Source organism: Hydra viridissima, unplaced genomic scaffold (genome assembly GCF_058129835.1).
Source record: "Hydra viridissima isolate aposymbiotic clone 2 unplaced genomic scaffold, HvirCarnegie_v1 scaffold_2, whole genome shotgun sequence".
NCBI lineage: Eukaryota > Metazoa > Cnidaria > Hydrozoa > Anthoathecata > Hydridae > Hydra > Hydra viridissima.
The window spans coordinates 864,728-889,470 of record NW_028324301.1 but is presented as its reverse complement, the minus strand read 5'-3'; the positions used below and the strand labels follow the sequence as shown (position 1 = coordinate 889,470).

General features: G+C 29.0%; 2 protein-coding genes and 2 long non-coding RNA genes across 4 annotated transcripts; 1 reads left to right on the top strand and 3 right to left on the bottom strand.

Moving 5' to 3' along the window:
• Positions 1-5,364: 5,364 nt before the first annotated feature.
• On the bottom strand, positions 5,365-13,428 carry LOC145190338 (26S proteasome non-ATPase regulatory subunit 9-like). Its single transcript, XM_090078579.1, has 7 exons — positions 13,274-13,428; positions 13,055-13,154; positions 12,828-12,956; positions 7,799-7,857; positions 7,383-7,484; positions 6,657-6,745; positions 5,365-5,710 (listed from the first exon to the last, which is right to left on the bottom strand). The coding sequence occupies exons 1-7, from the start codon at positions 13,352-13,354 to the stop codon at positions 5,683-5,685; spliced, it is 588 nt and encodes a 195-aa protein (XP_089934705.1). The 5' UTR covers positions 13,355-13,428; the 3' UTR covers positions 5,365-5,682.
• Positions 13,429-15,406: 1,978 nt separating this feature from the next.
• Positions 15,407-16,830, bottom strand: LOC145184178 (uncharacterized). The gene has a single exon (XM_080059798.2). It carries the CDS (start codon positions 16,564-16,566, stop codon positions 15,712-15,714), a length of 855 nt encoding a protein of 284 aa, XP_079915924.2. The 5' UTR covers positions 16,567-16,830; the 3' UTR covers positions 15,407-15,711.
• A 400-nt stretch (positions 16,831-17,230) lies between these two features.
• LOC149891466 (uncharacterized) lies at positions 17,231-23,187 on the top strand. The gene is made up of 2 exons (XR_016449776.1): positions 17,231-17,802; positions 17,945-23,187. It is a non-coding gene; the product is annotated as an uncharacterized LOC149891466 (long non-coding RNA).
• Positions 17,648-18,406, bottom strand: LOC149891467 (uncharacterized). The gene is made up of 2 exons (XR_016449777.1): positions 18,375-18,406; positions 17,648-18,075 (listed from the first exon to the last, which is right to left on the bottom strand). It is a non-coding gene; the product is annotated as an uncharacterized LOC149891467 (long non-coding RNA).
• Positions 23,188-24,743: the final 1,556 nt, after the last annotated feature.

Sequence of the window (24,743 nt, the reverse complement as noted above, 5' to 3'; positions counted from 1 at the left end):
TCTTTTGGAAAGCCGCCAAAAAGAGAAAATTAATGAAGCAATAATAGGTCAAGAAAATCATTGTTTTTTTGGAAAGCAGCATTAGAAGACACTTACCAATTATACATTTATAAAGGTGGGTTTCTTTAAAATATCTCTATCCGCCTCTCTGTCTACCCATGTTGAAATTTATCATCAGCGAACAATTTGATTTCTAAATTCGATCAGCTTCTCAGAAATCTGTAAAATATGTGCTTGTAATAACCTAGCCATTGGGCCTTTACGGAAATAGTTCAAAATTCTTTTGAATTATTAGTTGGTCTTTTGCATATAGTCAACGCAGAAATCTGGAAACATATATAATACCAGTAGCTATAAGAGGAGACTATATTTTTGATGTTACTTATACGATTGGCAACTAAAATCGTCATCTGTTCGCTTACGAAATTCTTGTTTTTCATTAAACTGTTTAAAACATCATTACTACTCTTCCAAGAACCTTTGGTAACGCACCCTTTCACAAGAATAATATCCAGTATAAACAACAGTCCATTTTAAAAATGATCTTGCTAAAGTATCACAGAGAAAAGTTCTAACCTGAACAGTGTGTTCAACTGATTTTATTGTCAGACCGGATAACTTTAAACCACACAATTCTTGTCATTCTTCCGTAAATGGATATAAAGACGTAATTAAAAACGCAATTAAGGAAGGAATTAAAGCATGGACGTATAAGAGTGGACGTGTTACTTATTACGTGTAAACAAGTGGACGTGTTACTTTTTTCGTGTAAACAAAGTCTGTGAATGATAAAATAGACCTGTAAGGATAAATCTAAAATTAATAAAAAAATAGTATAGCTAAATATAAAAAAGCTTAAATATACTTTTTTTTTATCAAGATCTGATTTCATTCAATTCTTTCGTCCTTCATTCGCCAGCTTAGTCCTTCATTCACCAAGCTATTTTATAATTCATTTGATAATGCATAACCTTTTCAAAAATGATTTAAATTTATAATTATCTTACAAAATGCGGCAGATATTTCATATTTTTGTTTTTCATATTTCATATATTTTTTCATTTATCAAAAAAAGCACATAATAACCCATTAGTTTTTGTCAAATAAAATTAAGGTTATATATAGCTGGTAAATCATATTATGTTAATATTAAATTCTTCGTTATTCTTGCGGTTTGCCATAAATTGGCTTTGCTAAATTCTTTAAAACTGTGACAAAATATTTTTGCTTTCTTGTATTCATTTTATGTATAAGTTATTTAACCATAACTGTATATATTTCTGTTGTTGAACATATACATATATATATATATATATATATATATATATATATATATATATATATATATATATATATATATATTACACATGTCTTTTTAAGCCGTCGTTAATATATTAACAACGGCTTAAAAACGTTAATATATTAACGTCTTAAAGTGGTCATATTTAACACCTATAGGTGTTAAATATACTTAGTGTTATTCCGAAAGACGTCTTGTTCAGATGTCTTACGAACGTCTTAAACTGGCTGTACCGATAGACGTCTTGTTAAGATAAGTTAAAGACGTCTTAAACTGGTTATTCTGAAAGATATCTTAAGCTAGTTATTCGGAAAGACGTCTTAAACTGATTGTTCCGACAACCGTGTCGTTAAGATGTCTTACGGACGTCTTAAACTGGTTATTCTGACAGATTTCTCGTTAAGATAAGTTAAAGACGTCTTAAACTGGTTATTGTGAAAGACATCTTAAACTGATTATTCCAAAAGACGTCATAAACTGGTTGTTGCAACAGATGTCTTGTTAAGATGTGTTAAAGACGTCTTAAAATGGTTATTCCGAAAGACGTCTTGTTAAGATATCTTACGGACATCTTAAACGGTTGTTCCGACAGACGTCTTGTTCAGATGTCTTACGGAAGTCTTAATTTGATTATTCTGTAAAATGTCTTGTTAAGATGTCTTGCGGACGTCTTAAACAGGTTATTTAGTAAGATGTCTTGTTAAGATGCCTTGCGGACGTCTTAAACTGGTTATTCTGTAAGACGTGTTGTTAAGATGTCTTGCGGACGTCTTAAACTGGTTGTCGGAAGACGTCTTAATGAGGTGTGGAAAAGCCGTCATAAACACGTCTTTAACTAGTTGCAGACGTCTAGACGAGTTAAAGATAAGTTACATACGTCTTAAAGTCGTCTCATGTTGGGTGGGTATGTTCAAACGATTCCAAATGAGTTGTTCAATCAACTCATTTGGAATCATTAACAACTTAACTTCTTCAAGTGTTCTCAATAAGTATTCCACGGATTTCCTAAGATCTGAAAGTTGCAATTTAGGATCAGAACACCAAGCGCATGGAAAGCATGAACTGTGCGACCGCCAACAACACATCATGCTTAAAAGTTTAGGATTTAAAGCATGGTTGAACTGTGAGTGTAATGTATGGAATTGAAGAAGATCGAGTATTGCTTTAGCATTCTCATAGGTCTCAGAGACCCCTGGAGCAATAGCTGTGAACAAAAGTTTCACTTAAACTCAAATATTCAGCAATAGCTGAAAATTTTGATGCTCAAAATGAGTTCTTAATGTCCAGCATCAAATAAATAATGCAACGCATTCCTTGAACCCAGTCCTCGCCCCAACATTTCATTTTTCAGATTTGTTCTCTAATGTGTTTTTACAAGATTTGTCTAGGTTCAAATAATCAGTTTGAATAATAATTTGAATAATTTGAATAATAATTTGAATAATTTGAATAATAATTTGAATAATAATTTGAATAATAATTTGAATAATAATTTGAATAATTTTAATAGTAATTTGAATAATTTTAAAGCTATTTGAATAAATTTTTTAACTTTTGATTCTACAGATGACAACAGTTTCTCTTATAAATGGAAACATTTTTCTTATCATCCATTTATTTGTGGTCTTTATAGTCTAAGCATTATCAATCTTTTAGACTTTTCTAGTGGTTGTATACGGATGTTTGGATGACGCATTACAGAGACGTACTTAAATGCAAACTATTAAACTCGAGGATAATAATTGGCATGAAAGCAAACCAATTTTGTCCTAAATTTGTTTATGTAAGCTTACATATGATATTCTAAACATCTACACACAACATCTTTCTTGACAATTTTAGAAAATTATACATTTTTTTATCTTAATGTCCTGGTATTTATCTGTGTCGTTTAAACGTCAACTTGATGTTCTACTTGAAATAGTGTCTTCTCTGCATGAATTTTAAGTATAAAAAAAAAGATAGAAAGAAAAAAAATTCGCCCATTCTAATACCTCAATATTTCCTAGAAAGTTAAAGTATGTTTTTTGAAATTTTGTATAAAAAGGGCCTCTCCCCTTTCCCTTACTAATAGAAAATCCTTAATGGAAAAAAAAGATCTAAGTAAGTTTTTTCAGGAATAACTCTCGAGAAAAAGCAATCGTTATTTTATCATGACGTAGTTGTGACAGCTACGTACTTTCTTAAATACAAAGTTTATAACTCGTTGATTTGTAAATCTTTCAAAACAATACAGTGTGTAATTTCAACAATCCAGCAGGAAAATAATTATCAAAGCTTTTATAAACAACGTTTTACTATATTCTAAAATTATTCTTGGTATATAGTGTCTAAGACATTCATAGAGGAAATTGGAGGGAAAGAGGATTTATTTTGGTGGCGAGGTAATCGACTAGGAGGGATTAGAATATATAGGTTATAATATAAGGGAGGTAAGTATATCATTCTGCGCTACGCTGTGTCATAGCACAGAACTTTTGTCGAAAAAAGGAAAAAATTTTATGCTGTTTTTTTTTTTTTTTTTTGCTAACAGGTGAAAAGTTGAAATTTTGATGCGTTTTTGTAAAAAAAAAAACAAACTTAATAATTAATCTCTAGGGATTTACCGCTATTGAGTAGTGTTTGTAAAATGTTTATAATATTTTCGTCTATATTCATCGTCATATTATCATCATATTATTCATCGCCTATTTTCATCGTCGGAAGACATTTTAGAATCTCAAGAGGAACTGAAAGTTTCTATTATATTTTCTTCTCCACTAGCATAATCCAGTAAATTAAATTTTTTAAATTAAATACTTCGGGACTTAATTTTCTATGGGAAGTTCTAGGTTTTCTATGGGATGGTTTCTATGCAAGTTTGGCATGCAAACTTGATGCATAAGGGTTTGATATGATAAGGTAATCGATGAAGCAAATTAGAATTTGTATCAATTCGGGAAGTTTTTTAAGTAAATAGCTCTCAGTATTATTATGCTTACATCTTTACTCCAAGGGTTTCTCAGGAAATTGGCTAATCTAGAATAACTACAATTATTCGAGAGGACTCTTCGGCATTTGTAAAGATGTTTCTGGCCGTATTTCCGTTATTTGGTTTACAGACATCAATCAACAGACTCAGCCGACTGAACTCATCTTACATCTGTTTCTCTTTGTCTGCCAGTTTTTCTTCATTATCTTTTTCCCTAACTTGCCATATTTTTATTTATTGATTAACTTATTCATTACAGATGATACTCCAAAGAGAACTAACTTGAGTGCCTGGATGGACCAATTAAGTAGTTGTAATAAAAAATCTTCGGCTCCTAAATATTTCGTTTTTTTTCTATAAATAGATTTTTTACCAAAAATTTTATCATAGCTGAGAGTGATGATTCTCACTACTCAGTAAAATTATTGAGCGGCAGTTGAAAGAAAATGACATCTAATAAATTGGTTTCAGTCGTTCTTTCGGTTGTTTTCGGGCCACTTAAAGCATACTTCCACATCTCTTAGAAGTAAATAATTATCCAGAAATTATAGTGGATAAATCTATTTTTTGATCCTTCTAAAAGCATGACTTCCAAAATCATCCATTGACCGCCGTTTAATCCCTGCTATTGCTACTGATGTTTACTCAAAAACCATCCATTGACCGCCGTTTAATCCCTGCTATTGCTACTGATGTTTACTCCAAATGAAGACCGTAACTTTAATGAGATGAATTTACAACAGTGAAATTTCTAATAGCAAATAAATGAAACCGTTGTGAAATGTTGTCGACTAATTAATTGATCACGATTAATTGATCACGATTAATTGATCACGATTAATTGATCACGATTAATTGAACACGATTAATTGATCACGATTAATTGAATTAGTCGTTTAATTAATCGGCTGTTAACTCTGCAAACGATGAAAAGATATTTACCAACATCTTTCTATGTTCTACTATAGAAATTTGCGGCTCGTATTTGGTCAATTTGCCCAATATAAAATATGTACAATACTTTTAAAAGTATGAAAGTTACATTTAAAAGTATAAAAGTTACAATTTTTAAATGAAATAAAGAGCAAGCAACTGTACGCAAATTTTCATTTTTCTAATTTTTTACTTTTGGTAAAATAATAAAAGAAATATTCCCTTTTGAACACTGCATAAAATGTTCGTTAAATTATTCAGATAAAAAAAAAGGAAAAAAATTACTACCCATAACCGTTTTAGATGGTACGAGTGCTTCTAACTGGTCGGAAGTCAAAGCATTTAGCACATGTACCGAATAATCAAATTCATTAAGTAATCATTTTTTAGTGAATTTAGTTATTCGGTAACATAATGGAGAACCCAAGCGAAATGTTTTCTAAAACGTTTCTTGTGTTTATTTTATTACCCAGCTTCGTTATTGCTTCACTGGCAGTACATTACATCTAAATAAAAAGAATGTTTGACAATTAAATCTAGAAAAAGAGACCATTTTAAGTATGATAAAAAAATATAGTGTTCTGAACAAATGTTACGAAAAGTTTGAAATTCTTTTGTAATATTCTACGCGAGATCTCCAAACTTTGAAAGAGGTAGAATTTATTTATAGTTGTGACGCCCTCAATTCAATCAGTTAATTTTGACAAAATTACACTCGGTCCCGAAGATTGATCTCAATTATCGTGGCTAATTTAATCAAACAGAAACTCGATCGATCTCTCTAAGATTCATTTTACAACTACAGTCATAATTCTACCAAGTTACAGTTTAAACTTAAATTTATTTAAGAATTCTCTCACACTTAAATCCATTCAAGAACCAGGGTATTGAAAAGATTAATTATAAGGCAAACATACACCACCAGGGTATTGAAAGATAAACGTACACCACCAGGGTATTAAAAGGTAAACGTACACCACTACGTAATTGCTTCAGTACTTTTCAGTTGGTGTGCTGTGCAAGTACCTTTTAGTTGGTGTGCAAGCAGAAAGCCTTTCTTTTTTTCTCATTTTTTATATTTACTATGATCATATTTCCATAGATACTCCCATGGGGTCAAAATGGGTCAAAAATAGTAATTTTACTCGTAAAGTAGGCATATTTACTAGGAGGAAAACAAGTAATAACCAAGAAAAACGTCTTTGGATTCAGCACCCAAAATTGCCTAAATTTCAGTGCTGAATAAACTGCTGAACAATTTTTGGTTTTCAACATTGTCTGCAACAAAATATGTTGGGCCTGTGTCATTTTAACAATAGAAAAAAAGTAAAAAAAGCATTTGAGATTGCTATTGTTACATAAAACGCTAAACTATATTTTCATATTTGATTTTCAATTTTAATCTTGAAAGTTTAAGGTTTATTTAGTAGATTAGTTTTAAAAAAGTCTTACCCAAGAAGACCTTTCCCACTCCATACAGCTGGTATTACAGTGAGCTTTAATGGTACATTCATTCTATCGATGCAGACAATAATTTCTTTCTAAATTTTTAATTCTAATATTTTAATATTTTAAAATCAAGAAAATAAAACTAAGAAAAAACTTAGAAAACAAACTTATTTTAATTCAGTTTATTTAATATTTTTGTCTATGCAGAACTAAATGTGTCATTAATTTGATTATCATATCATTAGCGATTTTTTGTAGTTATCTAATTTTATACTGTGTTAACCCTTTCGCGACTGAGTTAAAAACATCTATATGACTGCGCGTAAAATAATGAATTTGGATCATGAACAATTGAAAGGCCATAAAATAAAAACTACTTGTCAGAAACAAACGAGACCTTGTTTTTTTTTGTTAGAGAATAGACTCTCATATTTTTTTCACCTCTGGTTCTCACACCCTTCTGGGGCTGTGAAACATTATAAGATAGGTGTTGAGTTTCATAACATTCTTTTTCAACATCAGATTCTATACTTGTATCACTAGATGATTTCTCATAAATTTCTTCTTCAGTTTCAAATGTTCAGGAATAATTTAAAATTATTGATGAACCGCCAGGCGGTTCACACGTCATTTTGAAACAGATTTTATGCACCGTGGTGCGGGTCACGCGTCAGGAAAGGGTTGAAAACAAGAAGACTTAATAACTTTTAGTTTATTTAGTAAACTTACCTGCTCGCTATTTTGAACAAGCGAGGCAATATCTTGAAGCCCAGAAAAGTTTCTTCTGGTAATTGAACCAAACTGTGTAATCAAGTCATTCACTTTGAGTCCCTGAGATAGAAATTATAAATTTTAAATTAAAAACAAAAACAAATTATATCAATCAGAATACACTATCAAAGATATACTATCACTGAGTCAGTAAAATGAGTTATTGGTAATTGATAATTGTTATCAATAATCTAGAAGCTACGTATATCAGCCATTTGCTTAAAATACATACTTACATATTTAAAGCATGTTTCTTTAAAATTAATGTACCTCATTAATGAGTTTGTGTTCATTTGTGAATTTTGTCAGTGCAATGTTTTGAATGATGAAAAAAGTGTAGATTTTTAAATTGATAATCTAAAAATAAAACTCACTGCAGACTCAGCTGGAGATCTCACTTCTACTCTATCAACAACCAAGAATGCCTCCTGTTCTAAAAAATGAGTTACAAATTATCTTTACTAGAATTAGAACATGCAACCATGATTTTGCTCTTACAATGATAGATTGGTGAATTAAGATAATAAAGGGAAGCAAATTAAGAGGGTTTGGGTTGAAGTTGAAGGCACCTGAGTTTGTTTTGCACTTTGTTTATAGGATTTTTAAGCAGATGTAGTCAAGCAATTCTAATATTAATGTATATGTTGCAACAAATAAGAAAATATGTTTTTGAAAAAAAACTATAGAATGGTGCAATACTTGAATCAAAGAAAAAATCACTCAGTGTGTTAGAAGGATAGATGCTTAGGATTCTGCAACAAGAATAAACAAACAATTGAGCACACACAGACAACAAAAACATTCCTAAGAAGTTTTAGCATCAGAATTGGGATTTTGTGTCTTCGTGGATTCAGTGTCTCAAAGTTGAACCCTTATCATGGAAAAAGAGGCAAAAATAACTACTACAATTTAATAAAAATTTCGTTATTTCACACACTTGTTTATTCTATTGTATTATTTGTTTATATATTGTATTATTTACCTGTTTTAATATTTGTTTATCTATTGTATTACTTTTTTATCTATTGCATTATTTGTTCATGTAATATATTACTTGTTTATTTATTGCATTATTCGCTATTCTAAAGGTTTTATGCTTTAAATAAAAGAACAAAACTTGTATTTTACATTTTTAACTTTTTAATAATATTTTGATAAAAACTGATTATATTTCTAATAAAAACCAAAGGTATTTTCTACTCAAATTTTTACAACACTCTTTGATTTAAAGAAAATCTAAATAGGTCTAAAAAAGTTAAAAAAAGTTAATAAATTTCAAGCAACCATTTTTAAACAGATGTATGATTGAACATTAAAAATTAGAAAATTCAACTACTGCACCCACTTGATAAACCTACAAACAAAAAATTATATTGCTCCTTCAACCTTAATCTTTTTTTTTTTTTTTTTTTTAAGAGCAGTGAAGTATATTTAAAACTTTGTTGTTTTAAATTCTGAAAAGATGTTGTTTATTTTCATGACTGAATATTTAGGTATCTAATGTGTTTCAATGCCAATTTGAAGGTTTTTTACAGTGAAGTAAAATTCTTATAAAATTGATATGAAATATAAATATGTAAATCTTTTAAATGGAAATAAGTAGAAAGATAAATATTATTTTAACAAAAGATGTGAATTCTTATATATATTATTAAAGATTAGGGGGGATTAAAAAAAGCAAATTTTTTATCATGCCTTTGGGGTAGAGCGGAAAAGTTGACTCTATACAAAAGTAACTTCTGTTCAAAGTTTCACCACCCCAGAATAATGTCTTCTGTTCTGGCATGGGACATGAAATTTCAAAAAATTTAGTAAAATAGCCAAGAATTTTTTTTTTTTGCAATTTTTTAAATGTCACAGCATTTTGTGGTAGTGTGCAAAAGTTACACTTATTTATGGTTAATTACTGTTCAAAATTTGACGCTCCACAGACAATCTGTTGTGGTAAGGAGTTTGAAATTTCTCAATTACTTATTAAACATAAACCAAGAGTTTCAAATACAAAATATGTAAGAATTAAGAAATAAGTATTCAAAACTAAAAGTAAAAAATTTGTGTTTTGTCAGGTCTTAAGGTTTTGTACTGTCTCTTGCACCTAAACTCAGGCATGACCTTTCTCAATTTCAGAGTAGAGCAAATAAATCTGTCCCATTTGTTATGACAACACACTTTCTTTGAGGCTTTTGTAACTAATTTTACTGCTCTTTCCACAGCTTGCGTGTGGCATAAGAATTTTGTAAAAGCCCAGTTAACTAATATTGATTCTTCAAGCATACTTTTTAAATCTTCAGTAGTCACATCATTCAAATTTATTCAGTAATAACGCTTTGTTCTCTGAGCAGCAAGAAATGTCTGTTCCTTAAAGGGGACCTTTGGAATCCTTTGGGCAGTTGCAGTCTGTAAACATGGAGCACATACAAGCTGCTATTTCAAAAAGAAAGCATGATTCTTCTTTAAACTTCTCCACCCTTGCTCATTTGCCATGCTTTTCTCAATTCTTTTATAAACAGATTTGATATTGATATAGTTCTTGTAATATGCATGAATCATGTTAATGACACATTTCTTTGGAACTGTTGGAATGGAAGCATCAGAATACAGCATTTGCAGCTTTACGCAAACTTGCTCTGCAATGGAAGAAAATGAGGGTTCCTTGTTATCAGTGGTTTCAGACCTAAGATGTCACCTTTTAAAAATACAGCATTTAACATCTTTTGTTAGAAACATTCTAGCAAAATCTGTCAGTGATCTGAAAATTGGGCAGTCTTTGCTATGTAGCTTATTTCTAGCTAAGTTTACAATCTGTAACAAAAAAAGACTAATAATTGATAATCATTCATTAGTGCTAAAAAGTGGTTAATAATAATGATGATCTGCTGCTAAAGTAATTGTTAATACCATATATGGTTGCATATAAGTCAAGCAATTTGTGTCAAATTTTCAAGTCAAATTACCCATTTCAACTTATGCATAAGTCATAAAAATACAAACTTTTTTTTTTAAAACTATAATTTTATATTGTTTATGAACCATATATGCTTGTGTGTAAGTCAAAAATTTATTGTGTTAAATGATTAAAAGTATTAGAAAAGAATTCGAAAAAAGGATGTAAACAGCTGCACTTATTCCAATATCTAAAAGTATAATGAAAAAACAGTATTTGTCAATTTTTGGTTAATTTCAAACTCCTAGCTAGAACTGAACATAATGTCTGTGGGGCATCAAACTTTGAACAGTAATTCACCACACATAGGTGCAACCTTTGCACACTACTGTGAAGTGCAGTAACATTTAAAATTTTTTTAGCTACATTACTAAACTTTTTAAATTCCAGAACAAAAGACATTATCCATTGTTAAAAGACATGTGGTAAAACTTTGAACAAAAGTTACTTATGTATGTCTTATTGACAAGTAAAACTCATTAAGTGACACTGCCACTAATTTGAGATAATCAAGTTTTAGTTAGTTTACTTTATTAAAATTCCTTTTATTGAGATATCAATGTGATATTTTGGATTAATAAAATAAATAAGTTTAGTTATGTATTACTAACAATATTTATTTCATAAATGTTGTTAATATTTGGGCATCATAGTGTATAAAAGTCAATTTCCCATAAAACTGTACTTAATGAGTTTTACTTGTCAACCGATGGTATAGAGACAAATTTTCTGCTCTATCCCAAAAGCATCATGAAAAATTAGCTTTTTTCGATCGATGTTAAACATGTATACATAAGATAAATCACATTTTAATTTTTGATTATTTCTCAAAAAAAACTGGCTAAACGAATAGTTTTTTTTATTAAAACGGAAGTTTGCTATACAAACAATATAATTTGATTTGAAACAACTTTCAGTTGTTTATATAAAACAGATATTTTCTCAAGTTCAATAAAATCTAAAAACAAATAACTTGTACTTTTGCAATTTAACTTTAATTATACAGAGATAACTTTCAACATGAAAGGTCAATGCATAAGTCTGAAAACTTTTATTATATAAAAGTTTTGTCATAATAACTATTGCTCTTAATTGAACTGCAGTCCATTCATGTTAGCTTCTATCAAACAACAAACAAAAGCTGTTTGTGACTTACATAACATTATTTACTAAAGTGAAATATAATTGACTTGTTTTTATATATCTTAACCATAAAAAATAGAAATATTATGGTTTGAATTTTTCAATAAAAGTAGAACAGAAAGTTTTTTTTTTTTTTTTTTTTGTTATAAGTAAAGATAAAAAACTTTAAGGTTTGTTTAGTTAATATCTCATTATTATAGTTAAAACCACATTAGTTATTCATAGTATATTTCATTTTACATTCATTTGCATACTAAACAAAGCCTATTCAAAATACACCCAACCTGTAAATAGATTTATGCACCTTTTAATTCAATAACTTATAATAAATTTGTTGTTTTCAAGTTTTATTCAACTTAATTTTAATTCATAATATATTTAACACACAGCAATTTAGAATTTTAATGTCTTTCATATAGAATAAAATCTTTTTTTAAAATAACAATGTAAACTTCAAAAAAAAAAGTATTGCTTGATTTTTAAATAACACAAATTTGAATGGAAATATACTATACCAATAAAATCTTTATAGTTTATTTTTAAACAAGAAGTGTTATTTAGCCTCAGATTTCAAAATCGGTTTTTAAAATTTAATATATTTTTCAGTAGCTGCTTTTTTTAAACAAATTTATAACAAATTTGTAACAAATGCTTTTTAAATTGTAAATATCAAAAAAAAAAAAAAAAAAAATGAATGTTTGTAAAACCAAATTTGCTAAAGGAGAATTCCTAAGAAATTTTTTCCCAGTTTATTTTTCTTAGTCATATGTTTACAATAACTGAGTAAAAAATTTTAAAATAAATCATCACATCAACAATGTAAACCTTTGCAGACCAGTTAGCTCTTAAAAAACTTATCAAAACTTTTTTTTTAAGGTAAGATAAATGAGAGATGCAAAAGAATCTGTTGAACTTTACCATTTTGATTTGAACAACATGTGGTATTATCTACGTTATGTAAAAAAAAGTTCCTCCAATTGTCAATTGATGTATTTTTGTTGAACAAAACTTACTAAAACTTATTAAGGACAAAGTCTTGATAAAAATAATATTGTTTATGCAACCCTTTTAGACATTCTTATCAAATAAAATCAATTATTCAACATAAAATTCATTCAATATTCCATACTTTTAAAGATTTTTCTTTCAAGATTTTGTTGTATTTTTGAAGAAGTCTTTTGAAAAAACACAAAATTGAATATGAAATCTTCAAAGATTCCTTCAAATCTTACAAGAACTTCTAAATTTTTGTTAAAGATCTTGATTAGGATTTTTTACAGTGCAGATAAAAACTCAGCAGAGGAAAAAAAAATTACTTGGAGCAGCAGGAGCATTTAATTTGGAATTCTCTTGAACTGTATCTTTGTTAATTATGTAACTCTTGTGTATTTCATGAAGTTTATCCTTAATTTGCTCCATCACATTTTTCAAATCATTTTGAAGATCTAAAGATGTTTACTTTATACAGACTACCCAATAGTTTTTATTTGTATTATTTCATAAGATAACTTGATCTTTTGCCATTACAAATTTTAAAACTTACAAATTATTCTCACTCTAGCATGACGAATTGCACCAATATCTAAATCAGCTCTTGGAAAACCTTCAGGATCAACCAAATCTTCAGACATCCCAACTCCATTCTTAAAAGTATGAAAGAAAAATTCTTATTGAACAAACTTCGTTTTTATTGGAACAAATTTAAACAAATTCGTTTTTCCTTAGAGGCATCATTTAGAGTTTGACTTTGCAAAAAGTTTACTTTTAAAAGTATATCGCTGTTTAATCGAATTTCGCTTTCGATTTCTTTTTTTTTTGCTATCAGCTGTTCAATAGTTGCCATTTTCTTTCAGATTTTGAAAAATGATGAAGCACATTGCGTTGCTTGTTTTTTTAAGAATTTATTTTTTAAACCAATTTCTAAAGCGAGCTTTTTCAAAAGAGCTGATTATGCCCGTAAGTAATTTCTTGAACTTTTGCGATTTTTCAATTCAAAAATGTTTCTCTTTGATTTCGTTTTTCTTCAAGAAAAAAATATTTATTCTACTGGAGTATTTTAAGGTTTTTAGAATGTTTTATTACAGTTATCACTTGTTTAGTTATCACTTGTTTAGAAAGTACTCAAGATTCGAAGAATTACAATAATGACTTTCTTCTTTTTATAATTCTACATTTACATCATATAATACAATATAATGTGAAACAAACATAACAAAAGTCCTTAATTGAAAATTTTACTTAGTTAGTCGGTTGGAACCAGTTTAGGGGAAAGGGGTTTCAGAAATAAAAGCTACAAAACTAGCATAAGAAATGATGATAGATAAAAATTGGGAAAAATTTATGAAGAACATAAATTCAGTTTTATTTCTTTTCAAAAACGTTTAGAAAGTGTTGTTTTATTTGATTTTGCTGCTGTATGCTCCAAAACAATACGCATGCCTAAATTATTTCAAAAAGATAACCAGTTTACCATCTACATACTATTTTACATTATAAAGTTCATAAATGGACAAAATATTGCAGGAAGAAGAAAAGAAAAAATCATTTTCAATATAGCAAAAGGTTGTCTTTGTTTTTTAAAAAATATTCAAATTCATTAACATCCCACATTCCATTACAAAACTTTTAAAAGCAGATAAATTGATGACGAAAAAATCTTGAAACAAAAATAGGATAGAGGGGCGCGTTATATTTATAAACCTTTAAATTTGTTTTTATTTTTTTGTTCACTTTTTTTAAACATGAAAAAAATTCACGAATTACAAATATAATTATCAAAACAAAGAAAAAAAAAAAAAACATACAAAAAATGTTTTGTAAAAGCTGCATAACTTTTGTAATATCATTTCTGTTTTTAATTCATCCAATAAAAATATTTATCCAATTGATTTTGATATTTAGGTGTTAACTAGAAGAGGTAAATCATTTTTAAAAACTTAGCCCTTTAATAACGTAGCTATCATTATATTTTATCTAGGAAAAAAATATTGCTGTTTACCTTGAATAATGAAAAAAAAATAGAAGCCATTTTAATTTATTTGTAATGGTGGTTATTGTCAAGAAAGTGATTTTTATATGAAAATATTTACATGAAATTATTAAGTCAAACTTTTTACCACAAAAAAATGCAAGTTTACGAACTTTATGCGAATGGATAAATTTTTAAATGACATATTCAAAGCATTTCCAGATGAAAAATTTGAGCAATTTTTCATCCGGAAAAGTTCGGTTTTATAGATCGGTTTTACATGGTGCTACATAACATGTTTGTGTGAGTGAATCGGGTAGTGGGAAATGGAGATTGAGGGAGATCTACCCCACAAGCGAAAATAATCAGGGCTGTAATAATTGATTCTTTAATGCCATATTATAAAAATGCTTTTTTTTATTTCAACAAAATTTATTTTTTGATAGCCATGGAATTCAGTGTGCTAAGATTTCAAATCTGGAAGTGCATTACTAAAATTCGTTACAGTATACGAACAATTTTGCTTTAAAATAATATATCACAAAGTTATAACGCCCGTTATCTGTCTTAGAAACTCTTTACGTTTTAAAATTGCCACTAGTGTTATGAAGTAAACAGCTATTGCTTTTCGGAAACGCGTAGTTTGTAACTTCGGATGTTCCCTGCTCCTATTCCCTGCTTTGTACACAGGAATTGAAACTTTCCATTATTGCAGCTTTAACTTTTTTTGTTGAGCTATTTTTTTTTTTTTTTTTTGATTGTAAAAAAAAAATTTTAAATTTAAAAAAAAAACGTTAAAACTTCGTATTCAAGCACACGAGTAAAAAAATTTTAAACCGTGGTTTAAAGCTGTCAAGTAAAAATCAGTATTTCTAATTTAAGTTTTCATTAAATGTCATTTATTGAAAAAAAAAAAAAAAAACGACAAAACGAACTAATAACTTTCTTCTGCGTCTGAATGTATTATCTAAGTTATACCTCCGAATGCGTCGTAAAACAACAAGAAGTAGCAGCACCTCAAAAAGCACGATTAACACACGAAAGCAACAAAAAAAATTCCAAAACGAATAAATAATCTTCTCTTTTTATGTACAACGGTAAAATTTATAAAATAATTTTAAAATATATTAAAGATAGATAAGATTTCCATTACATTGCGAAACAAAGTCATTCGGTTGTCTGCTTGTAACAGTAACTACATTGGCGACAAAAAAAATATTTAAACCTGCATGTTAAAACGTGGGACACTTAGGGCAAGAGCACGTTAGTTCGGATACATAGGTTGTGTTTTGATTGCTAGCGTGCTTTGGAATACACTCTTCTTGAGAGTAGTTTATTTTAGGAATGCGTGGGCTATACGTGTGATGAATATAATTTGGATTTGCACGTAAAAAACCTTCGTTGTACGAAGCACCTAGGAGGTAAAGTGGAACTCGATGCTTCCCGTGTTCGGGGGAAAGAATGCTTTCCATAGTGAAGCTGGCTTTCTTTGATAAAAAAGTTTTGTTATGTTCTAAGATATATTGATTATATTGGTAAGAGCAATTTACGAAACTGGGTCCAAAACTTCTTTGACGATGGCTCGCTCTTCGCTTCCTGTAATCGCCGAGAGAGAAGTTTTTTATATATCTAGGATGTATACCCCAGTAATTCCCACGCCCATTACGGGCTCTACCTGCTTTTACAAAGCATTCACTTAGTGATAGGTTATGACGCACACAATTTCTCCATCCTTGTCCTTTTTTGAGAAAGTCAGGGAAGTTTTCTGCAATATATTCATAGACATCACCCAAGGGTAGTTTTTTCTCTTTAGAACTCAAAATCGCTTGCGCAATTATTGCTGTGTAGGACGGCGTGTTTCTGCTCTCCTTTTTTTCAATTGATTCTTCATTTTTCACACGCTCGTTAAACTTTACAGTTGTATCGTTCAAGTCAATATCGCCTTCCCCGTTTTTACGCGCTTCCATAAGGTCCTCATCATTCTTTTTACTCAGTATTTGATCAATAGAAAAATAAGCAATTTTCTTTTCGTTCTTGTTTTCAATCACTATTTTTTCTTTTTCTTCCATTGATATAGTCATTTGCATCTACTGGAATGCTGACATCTGATTGTAGAATTTTGTTTTGATAAAGTGATAAAAATCCCATCATTCCGCATTTTATACACACTCACTGCGGGGCATTTGAAAAAGCTTTGTATAAACTTTATATAAACAAGCTCAGTGTAGCCTACTTCGTAAAACAATGCAAAATGAAAACGTTTTTAAAAGGTTTCAATCGTTCTAAATTGAATACATTCAATTTATATTAATCTTTTTTAATTGTTAAAACAGATGATCGACAACTAACGACCACATTACTTTTAAGAGAATAAAGTTTACAGCAACTTTTATCGCGTATGCCGTTATTAAACTGTGTTTAAAACATACAATGAAGTGTAATTTTTAATGACGTTATAGCATTCAATTGCATTAAGATGCACAAGTTAGTCCACAATATATAATATGCTACTACAACGCCAACAACACTTATGTTGCTGATCCTATAGCTTTATGTATAGCTGGTCGCAAAAAAGGAAACTTAAGAGGGATGCTAGGAAGCACAACATCAACAAATATTGCAAAATAAACTATAAAAGATACATGACTTGAAAATTCCTCATTGCACGTTTCGTTTTTTTCGCTTTTTTTTTTTTTCGTTTTTTTTTTTTTTAAATGAAAAAGCCTTATATTTATTTCTAATGAATAACTTCCCAATTTTCGATCCCAGCATGCAGCTCGTGTTGTTTATAGCGGTTCCTAATGTCCCTCGCTAACACTCCGTTAATTAATTTATTATTTAGCGATTGCTTGCTCCTAGAAAAATTGAGAAATTGAGGATAAAGAAATTGAGTTTATATACAAAAATTTTTATTGTAGTTTTGAAATACTCTCAATTTATAAGTCATTAAAATTAAATGTAAAAGTGAGCTGATGAACATCAAAATGGTAGGGAGGCTACCGGATACACGTTTCGTTTTGTTATAGTTTTTGGTTTTCTATGCAATTAAACAGAGCGCTATTTTTTGAACGCAATTTTGTTTTGATTAATAAAAAAGTTAATACCGCTGCTTCTTTTAAATTTTGTTTTATTGTGAGAATCCAGTGAAATGCAAATAAGACCCAAAAGTTAAAGCATCACTCATTATTCACTACCAACAGTAAAAAGAGATCCCATTTTAATGGGATTAAATGTCCCATTTTAAAAAAAACAATCTTATGAATATTGATGATGTTGAATCGTTTCTGAAGAAGTTTCATTTCTGAAGAAAAACAATTCATCAGGTAATAAGTTACTGTTCGGTAGTTAATTCCGTTCGATAGCAAAATTGTTTCGGTTACCTCATTTATTAATATTTCCAATATTCCATATTCTAAAGAATTTTTTGTAACGAAAGTGTTCTGAGTCATTCCTTCCTTTTTACAGCCACATACAGGCATTGAATAGCATTCAAATATTTTTGGTGTTAGATGTAAAACTTGGTAATGGTAAACGGAAGAAAAGCACACTTGACAATAAGCGGATTACATCAATCATTTCAGTAAGCAAACGTGCGTCTGGAAAAGAAACGGAAAATGTACAAAAGAGCGATTAACTTAATTTATTAATCAAAAGGCTTATCTTTTATAAATACAGAAAGTTTGAAGTTTTAATCACTTGTTTGTACAATTCATTTTATAAACATGCAAGTGCATTGCACGCAGTTATGTAGAAAATACCGTGGAAACGGGAAAAACACTCATCCGCTTATCTGCGTGAAAATTTCCGATAGCCTTTTAATTAATGACTATTATAAGTATTTGTATTTAAAATTTTGATTTTTTAAAACAGTTTGAAATGAAAAAGATTTATATACCTGAAGCGAAGAGAAGTTTCTAGGTTATCTATAAAAATTTCAATAGATTCCTAAAACAAAAAGCAAGGCAGGAAACTTTAAAGGTAAACAATGAATTACGTCAATTTATTTCCATTGTCTTATAACATATAACATCCATACTGTAAGCATACAAAATTGTTTGCTTACTTTGTGATATGGATGTTATATCTAGGAGAAGGGACCTAGCCTCTACTTCCATTAAAATTAAACAACATGCATTTTCACTTTAGTACCGAACGGCATTAGACCAGCCTTTGTGTATTTTATCTGATTTTTTGTTTCTCTTTTCTTTTTTTCTATTTAAGGCAATAAATGGTACTACCTGGAGCGGAAAAATCCTGAACTAAAAGTCCTTAATTTACACAAAGAACTGCTATGATGTAATTCTTCAAAACTAGGAACACCCGTTATCATTTAACAATACGCATTTAAAAAGATAACAAGGTTTGAGGGTAATAAAGTTGCAGACATACCAATCTTAATTCAGTTGCAAAAAACCAATAGCATTTAAAAGAGTGTGCCACGTTTTTTGTATTATCTACATATATACGTTATCTGCATCACCTAAATATAAGCGTGTAGCTACTAACTGTAGTATATTTGATTTAAGCTACTAAAGTAAACCTTACAGACTTTTTTAAAAGGCTTTTCTTTTTACACCTATTTTTGCAAAAATTGCATTCATTGCAATATTTTTTCTTTTTAGCAAAATCTAAATGATTCGATATTTTAAATCTTTGTTTGATGCATTTGTATTTCTTAGTTTAGCTTTTCAATTTTTGTTTTCGTAATTAATTGCAATGTGTTTGCAAAGCTGAAATTTGGTTTGCATAATTTGTGATTCATTTTCAACACTCAATAAAAGCAATTAAAAGCAGAAACATCTTTTATACAACTTCATCAACCTCCATCCATCCAACATGAATTGCAACTCTTTTTAGATAATAGAACTTCTGATATTTTATCAAGTTCTTCCTCTTGTTCTTCATTTGTTCGGAAGGTTTATCATCGTTCTGTCCTTTTTAAAATTTAAATCTGCTTAATTAACTTTGTTGTGTTGATGTTTTCGTTTATGCTGACAACAATATTTTTCAACACTTATTTTTGAATTCATTTAGTTATTGTGTTTTATCAGTCGTTTGCCTTTTTCTTTTTTTAAATTCTTTTCTGCAATTTATATACAGTGCACTCTACAAAAGGATTGCTTTCCGCAAAAACTTTGTTTAAAATAGAAAACGTGTTTAAGAAATTATCAATGATCAAAGTGCCTTTAAAAAGACACCTTTACGTAAGACAACGACCCGAAGAACTTTAATATAGCTGGAAAAAAATTAGTATCAATCAAATAAGATTTATGCTATGGACTGGCCTGCCCAGTCACCAGACCCGAGTTCTATAGAAAAATTTATCAATTCATATTTAAGAAGCAGTTCATAAGGAGAAACTCATCTTGTTAACTGTTTTGTTGGAGGTTGTGAAATAGGTTTGGTATGCTATATCATCTTAATGGCATGCACCGCTTGACTCGTTATTCAGCTATTATTAAAAATAAAGGTAGAAAATACAAACATGTTCTTTACTTTTTTATACATCTGATTCACATTCTTTAAGGTTTGACGGAGCACCTCAACATTTTTTAAATAAAATTAAATCTCTCATTGAGCAAGGCTTTAATTTTTTCCAAATGTTTTTTATTTAAACTTTTGTATTTCCTTATTTTAACAAAGCTCATGCATCTTTTACTTTGCAACTTGCAACATTGGATTAAACTTTCATTCTGACTTTTAACTTTTGCATTTGGAATATTTTTTTTTTGCTCACGTGTAAACCTTTTTGTTCACGACCTAAAAATACAAACAATTAATATTTTTTGGTTTTGTTAAAGCAAACTTATGAGGTTTTAAAGCAAGTAGCAACATAATTCTTTAACTTTACTAAAACATTTTACAGTTTTTTGCTTTAGCCTTTTGGGGGCCTAGTTTAATAGGATTGTTGGTTTGGACTTTGTTTCATAGCATCGTTTCAAATACTAAAACTATTTAAGAAAAACTTAAAGGCTATTTATTTTAACAACCAGCATTTCCATGTAGTTGGTTGAAGAAGATTTAAAAAATCTGAAATATTTATTTTGTAAGACCCAATGAATATCGAAAAAACTAAAAGTTTTTTTTAAAAATTAATAAATATCGAAAATAGCTTTTTTTACAAAAACTATCACTATGCACTCTTTTTTAGAATGCTTCAAAAATTTTTGCATTTGAATCCTTTTTTTGCTGTATGTATGTATGTATGTATGTATGTATGTATGTATGTATGTATGTATGTATGTATGTATGTATGTATGTATGTATGTATGTATGTATGTATGTATGTATGTATGTATGTATGTATGTATGTATGTATGTATGTATGTATGTATGTATGTATGTATGTATGTATGTATGTATGTATGTATGTGTGTGTGTGTGTGTGTGTGTGTGTGTGTGTGTGTGTGTGTGTGTGTGTGTATGTGTGTGTATGTATGTATGTATGTATGTATGTATGTATGTATGTATGTATGTATGTATGTATGTATGTATGTATGTATGTATGTATGTATGTATGTATGTATGTATGTATGTATGTATGTATGTATGTATGTATGTATGTATGTATGTATGTATGTATGTATGTATGTATGTATGTATGTATGTATGTATGTATGTATGCATGTGTGTATGTATATATGTGTTTAAATGCTGAAGAATTAGTTAAATGTTTAATGAATAATTTACTTGATAAAGATGCTGCACATCATCTGGGATCTTCCATTTATTGAAATCAGGATTTTAGTTTTATTATCAAATGTAATGGTCTAAAAAAATTTGTGTGGTTTTAGTTGTTTGATATTTTGGATTTAAAGTCGAAATAAAATTAAACTGAAATAAACAAGTTGAATAATTTACTTTTTTTTATTCTGAGTAGATTTTTGAAACAAGTTATCACCCTATCAGCGCTGAGATTTTTGAAGAAATTCTTGCGTTGTAATGTTAACATCCTGTGATAAATGATAAAATGAGGTCAATTCAAACAAAAAATATAAACAACCAAAATAAGAATAAATTTTACGCTAAAAAAAAATATGAAATTCTTTTAATTTTAAAACTTCCTCTTTCCGAAATTAGAATGTAAAAACATTGTTTGTAATTGATATTTTTTTCTCTTTTTATTTATGTTTTTTGAAGGCAAGTCTATCTGATCCATCGAGTCAACTCTATCTGGCCGATCAAGTTAACTCTATCTGATCGAAATACTTGCAAAAAAAAAAAGAAGAGATTTTTAGAGATGCTTGTTGTATTATGTTGAGAAGGAAAAACCATACAAATGAAAATGTTCTTACTAAAAAAGCAACGTGTTCTTTTGTGGAAACTTTAAAGAAAAATCTTTAGAAAAATATCAAAAAAAAAAAAAAAAAAAAGTGACCAGGAAAATTCTTTTGGTTTTTTTCCTTTGAATTTAATGATCACGTTTTGCCTCGTTCCTTCTTCTCACGCCAAGTACTCATTTGCTTCTATTCTCCTCTTCATTGATTATGTAATAAACAACTCTGGTGGTTTTTTAAACAAAAGACATGATAGATTGCAAAAATAAATCCGATGAGATTCTTATAAACAAACAATTGTGAACCTCCATACCCCGTGGCTCTGCGCTATAACAGTTCATCTTTGCCAAAACAACAAATAAATCGAGCCAAGGAGTTAAGTAACACTTACAAGGAGTGAAGGAAACACAGTTTTTACTGAACCAATTGCCTTGAACTCCACTTATCTCTTACGATGGCAAACATTATCTTTGTTTTAGAAAATCCAATTCAAAGCAATGTTACCAAGGGAACTTCCATAACGCAATTTTGCATTGAAAACATTCTCCACTCGAGAGAAGAATTGGAAGCCACATACCGAAGACAAAAAAAAACATTTTTAAAGGGGTTAAAAGAAGAAGACAAACTTCCCAGATCTTATACCGCTATTATTGCTCAAGCCATTCTTAGTTCAAAAGAGAAAAAGCTTCCTCTTGGTTGTATATATGATTATATTATTGAAAAATTCCCTCAGTTCCTTAAGAAAGGACAAGGATGGAAAAACTGTGTGCGTCATAACTTATCACTGAGCGAATGTTTTGTAAAAGTTGGAAGAGCCCGGAATGTACGTGGAAATTATTGGGGTATACATCCAAGATATTTAAAAAACTTTTCTAGAGGTGATTATCGTAAACGAAGGGCAAATCACAGGCCGAAAAGCCGGGAATTTTTTACTATCAACGACGCTTCATCGAATTCACATGCTGTGAAATTAACAATACCTTATTTGCCTGAAAAGCTTCTTTACAGAGGCAAAAACCAAATCAAAACGGAAATGGAAATGTCATCGTGCTCTTGTGGATGTTAAAATTTAATCTAATTCATGTGGATAACAAACAGTTGTCATCTTATGATGAAAAAATAAGTAAAATAAAGATCGCAAAATTCTGTAAAAATCAATTACAGTACAAGTAGCAAACTACAAAAAAATTGTTTTATTTTTACGGAAAAAAATGTCAATTTTTTAGTGTGGAACATTTCTTTAAAACATGCTTTGTTTTCGTAACTTATTTGAAATTTTTTTTCTTACAGATAATTTGTGATGAAAGCTTGTTATTCCCACCGTTTCAAATTACGTTACTATTTTTTTTTTTTTTTGCCTATTAATTTATTAATTTATGAAAAATAACACAAACACATTTCATTTATGAAGAACAACACAAACACATTTCATTGCTTTTTTTTTTTTTTTATATGAAGTTTAATTCTTCGTACTCTTTTATTATTCTTTGAGCTTAGGACTCTGATGATTGCAGCAAACGCCCCTCCTACTACTATTTTTAAAAACGCAAATAAATTCACATGAAACCTTTAATTTGGTTAAGAAAAAATATTAACATTTGATCAATAATTGAAGTCTAAATTACAGAAACAGTATACTCCTCCCAGCACTCTTTAGACGTTTGGAGTGCGTTTCAATGTCTTCTTTCTCTCTCAATATTTGTATTAAAAATGACGAAATGTGTTTTGAAATAAACGGTGTATTATATTTAACTTAAGAAACAAAACAAAAGCTGTACAATATAGAGTATATAAAAAACGCTATTTTCCATGCTGAGTTTTAAATAATTGACAAATGATCGAAAATCGTAATCGAAACTTTATGATTTTTTTAAACAACTATCGTAACGTTAGTAACCGATTGAAAGCGACGTTCTTTTTTAAAATGTCGCTCAATTTCCTGGATTAGTTGTTTGAGTGCGTTTTTATTTCTTTTTAAAATGCCTTCGAGCTCTCGTTTCTTAAAGTGAACGTTTTTAAAGTTACAGCAGCTAAAAAACATAAACGTATTTCTGAGGCGGAGTTTCCATTGTTGTTTTGTAAAATATCTCATAAAAGCTTCGGAAGTAATTTTCCGTCAGATTGTTTACAAAACAATGAAGTTATTTTCAACTTAAGCTATCAACAAAGATATCATTTTACACCCTTTCCGATGTTTCGTTACTACTTTTTGTTGCATATATAGCTCTGGAAGGAAACCAGGCGATGAATGTTAGGTTTATTATAATTTGCAACTAAAGTTTATAAAACGCACCAGGTGTCGAATGTAAGAAAATATTTGAAAAAATATAAACGACATTTAAGTCAAAAAAGTAAACACTAAGGACATAAAAATTTAGTTAATTTTATCTTTTAAAACTATGAAAAGTACAAAACATTTTCTGTTTTTGCAATATGACTTTATTTTTAGAAAAAGGTGTATTCAGTTGTTTTGCAAACATTTAATATTAATTTTTCTTGTTTCAAGTGTATATAAATCTTACTAAATTTCAAAAAATATGGCTACCAAAAATGTAATTAACATAATTTATTTACTCTACTTGTTTTTTTTTAATTCTTTTGGTAGAAGAAAAGAAAGTAGAAAGCATAACTTTGTTATCAAATTTGAAAGAACATCTAGCGTTTTAAAAATAAAGTTGAAACAACACCAAATGCTTCAAGAAATGTTTAGATTGCCAAAATGTTTTGTACATAAAGTATTCCGGGAAGTTTTAAAGAAAGTATTTTAAACAAAATAGTTTTTGGAGAAAATATTACATTGAAAAATTGCATAGAAATATTGTCACCTTTTAAAAATCCAATAACTGAAGACAAAAAAAAAAAAAAAAAAAAATGATTGACTTTTTGGTATAATGACGGGTGGCAAATAGAATTTGTCAGTTAAGTTAGTTGTGCAACTCAATTTTTTAAATATTGATGTTAAATTTTTTTTTAAAAAAAATTGAATT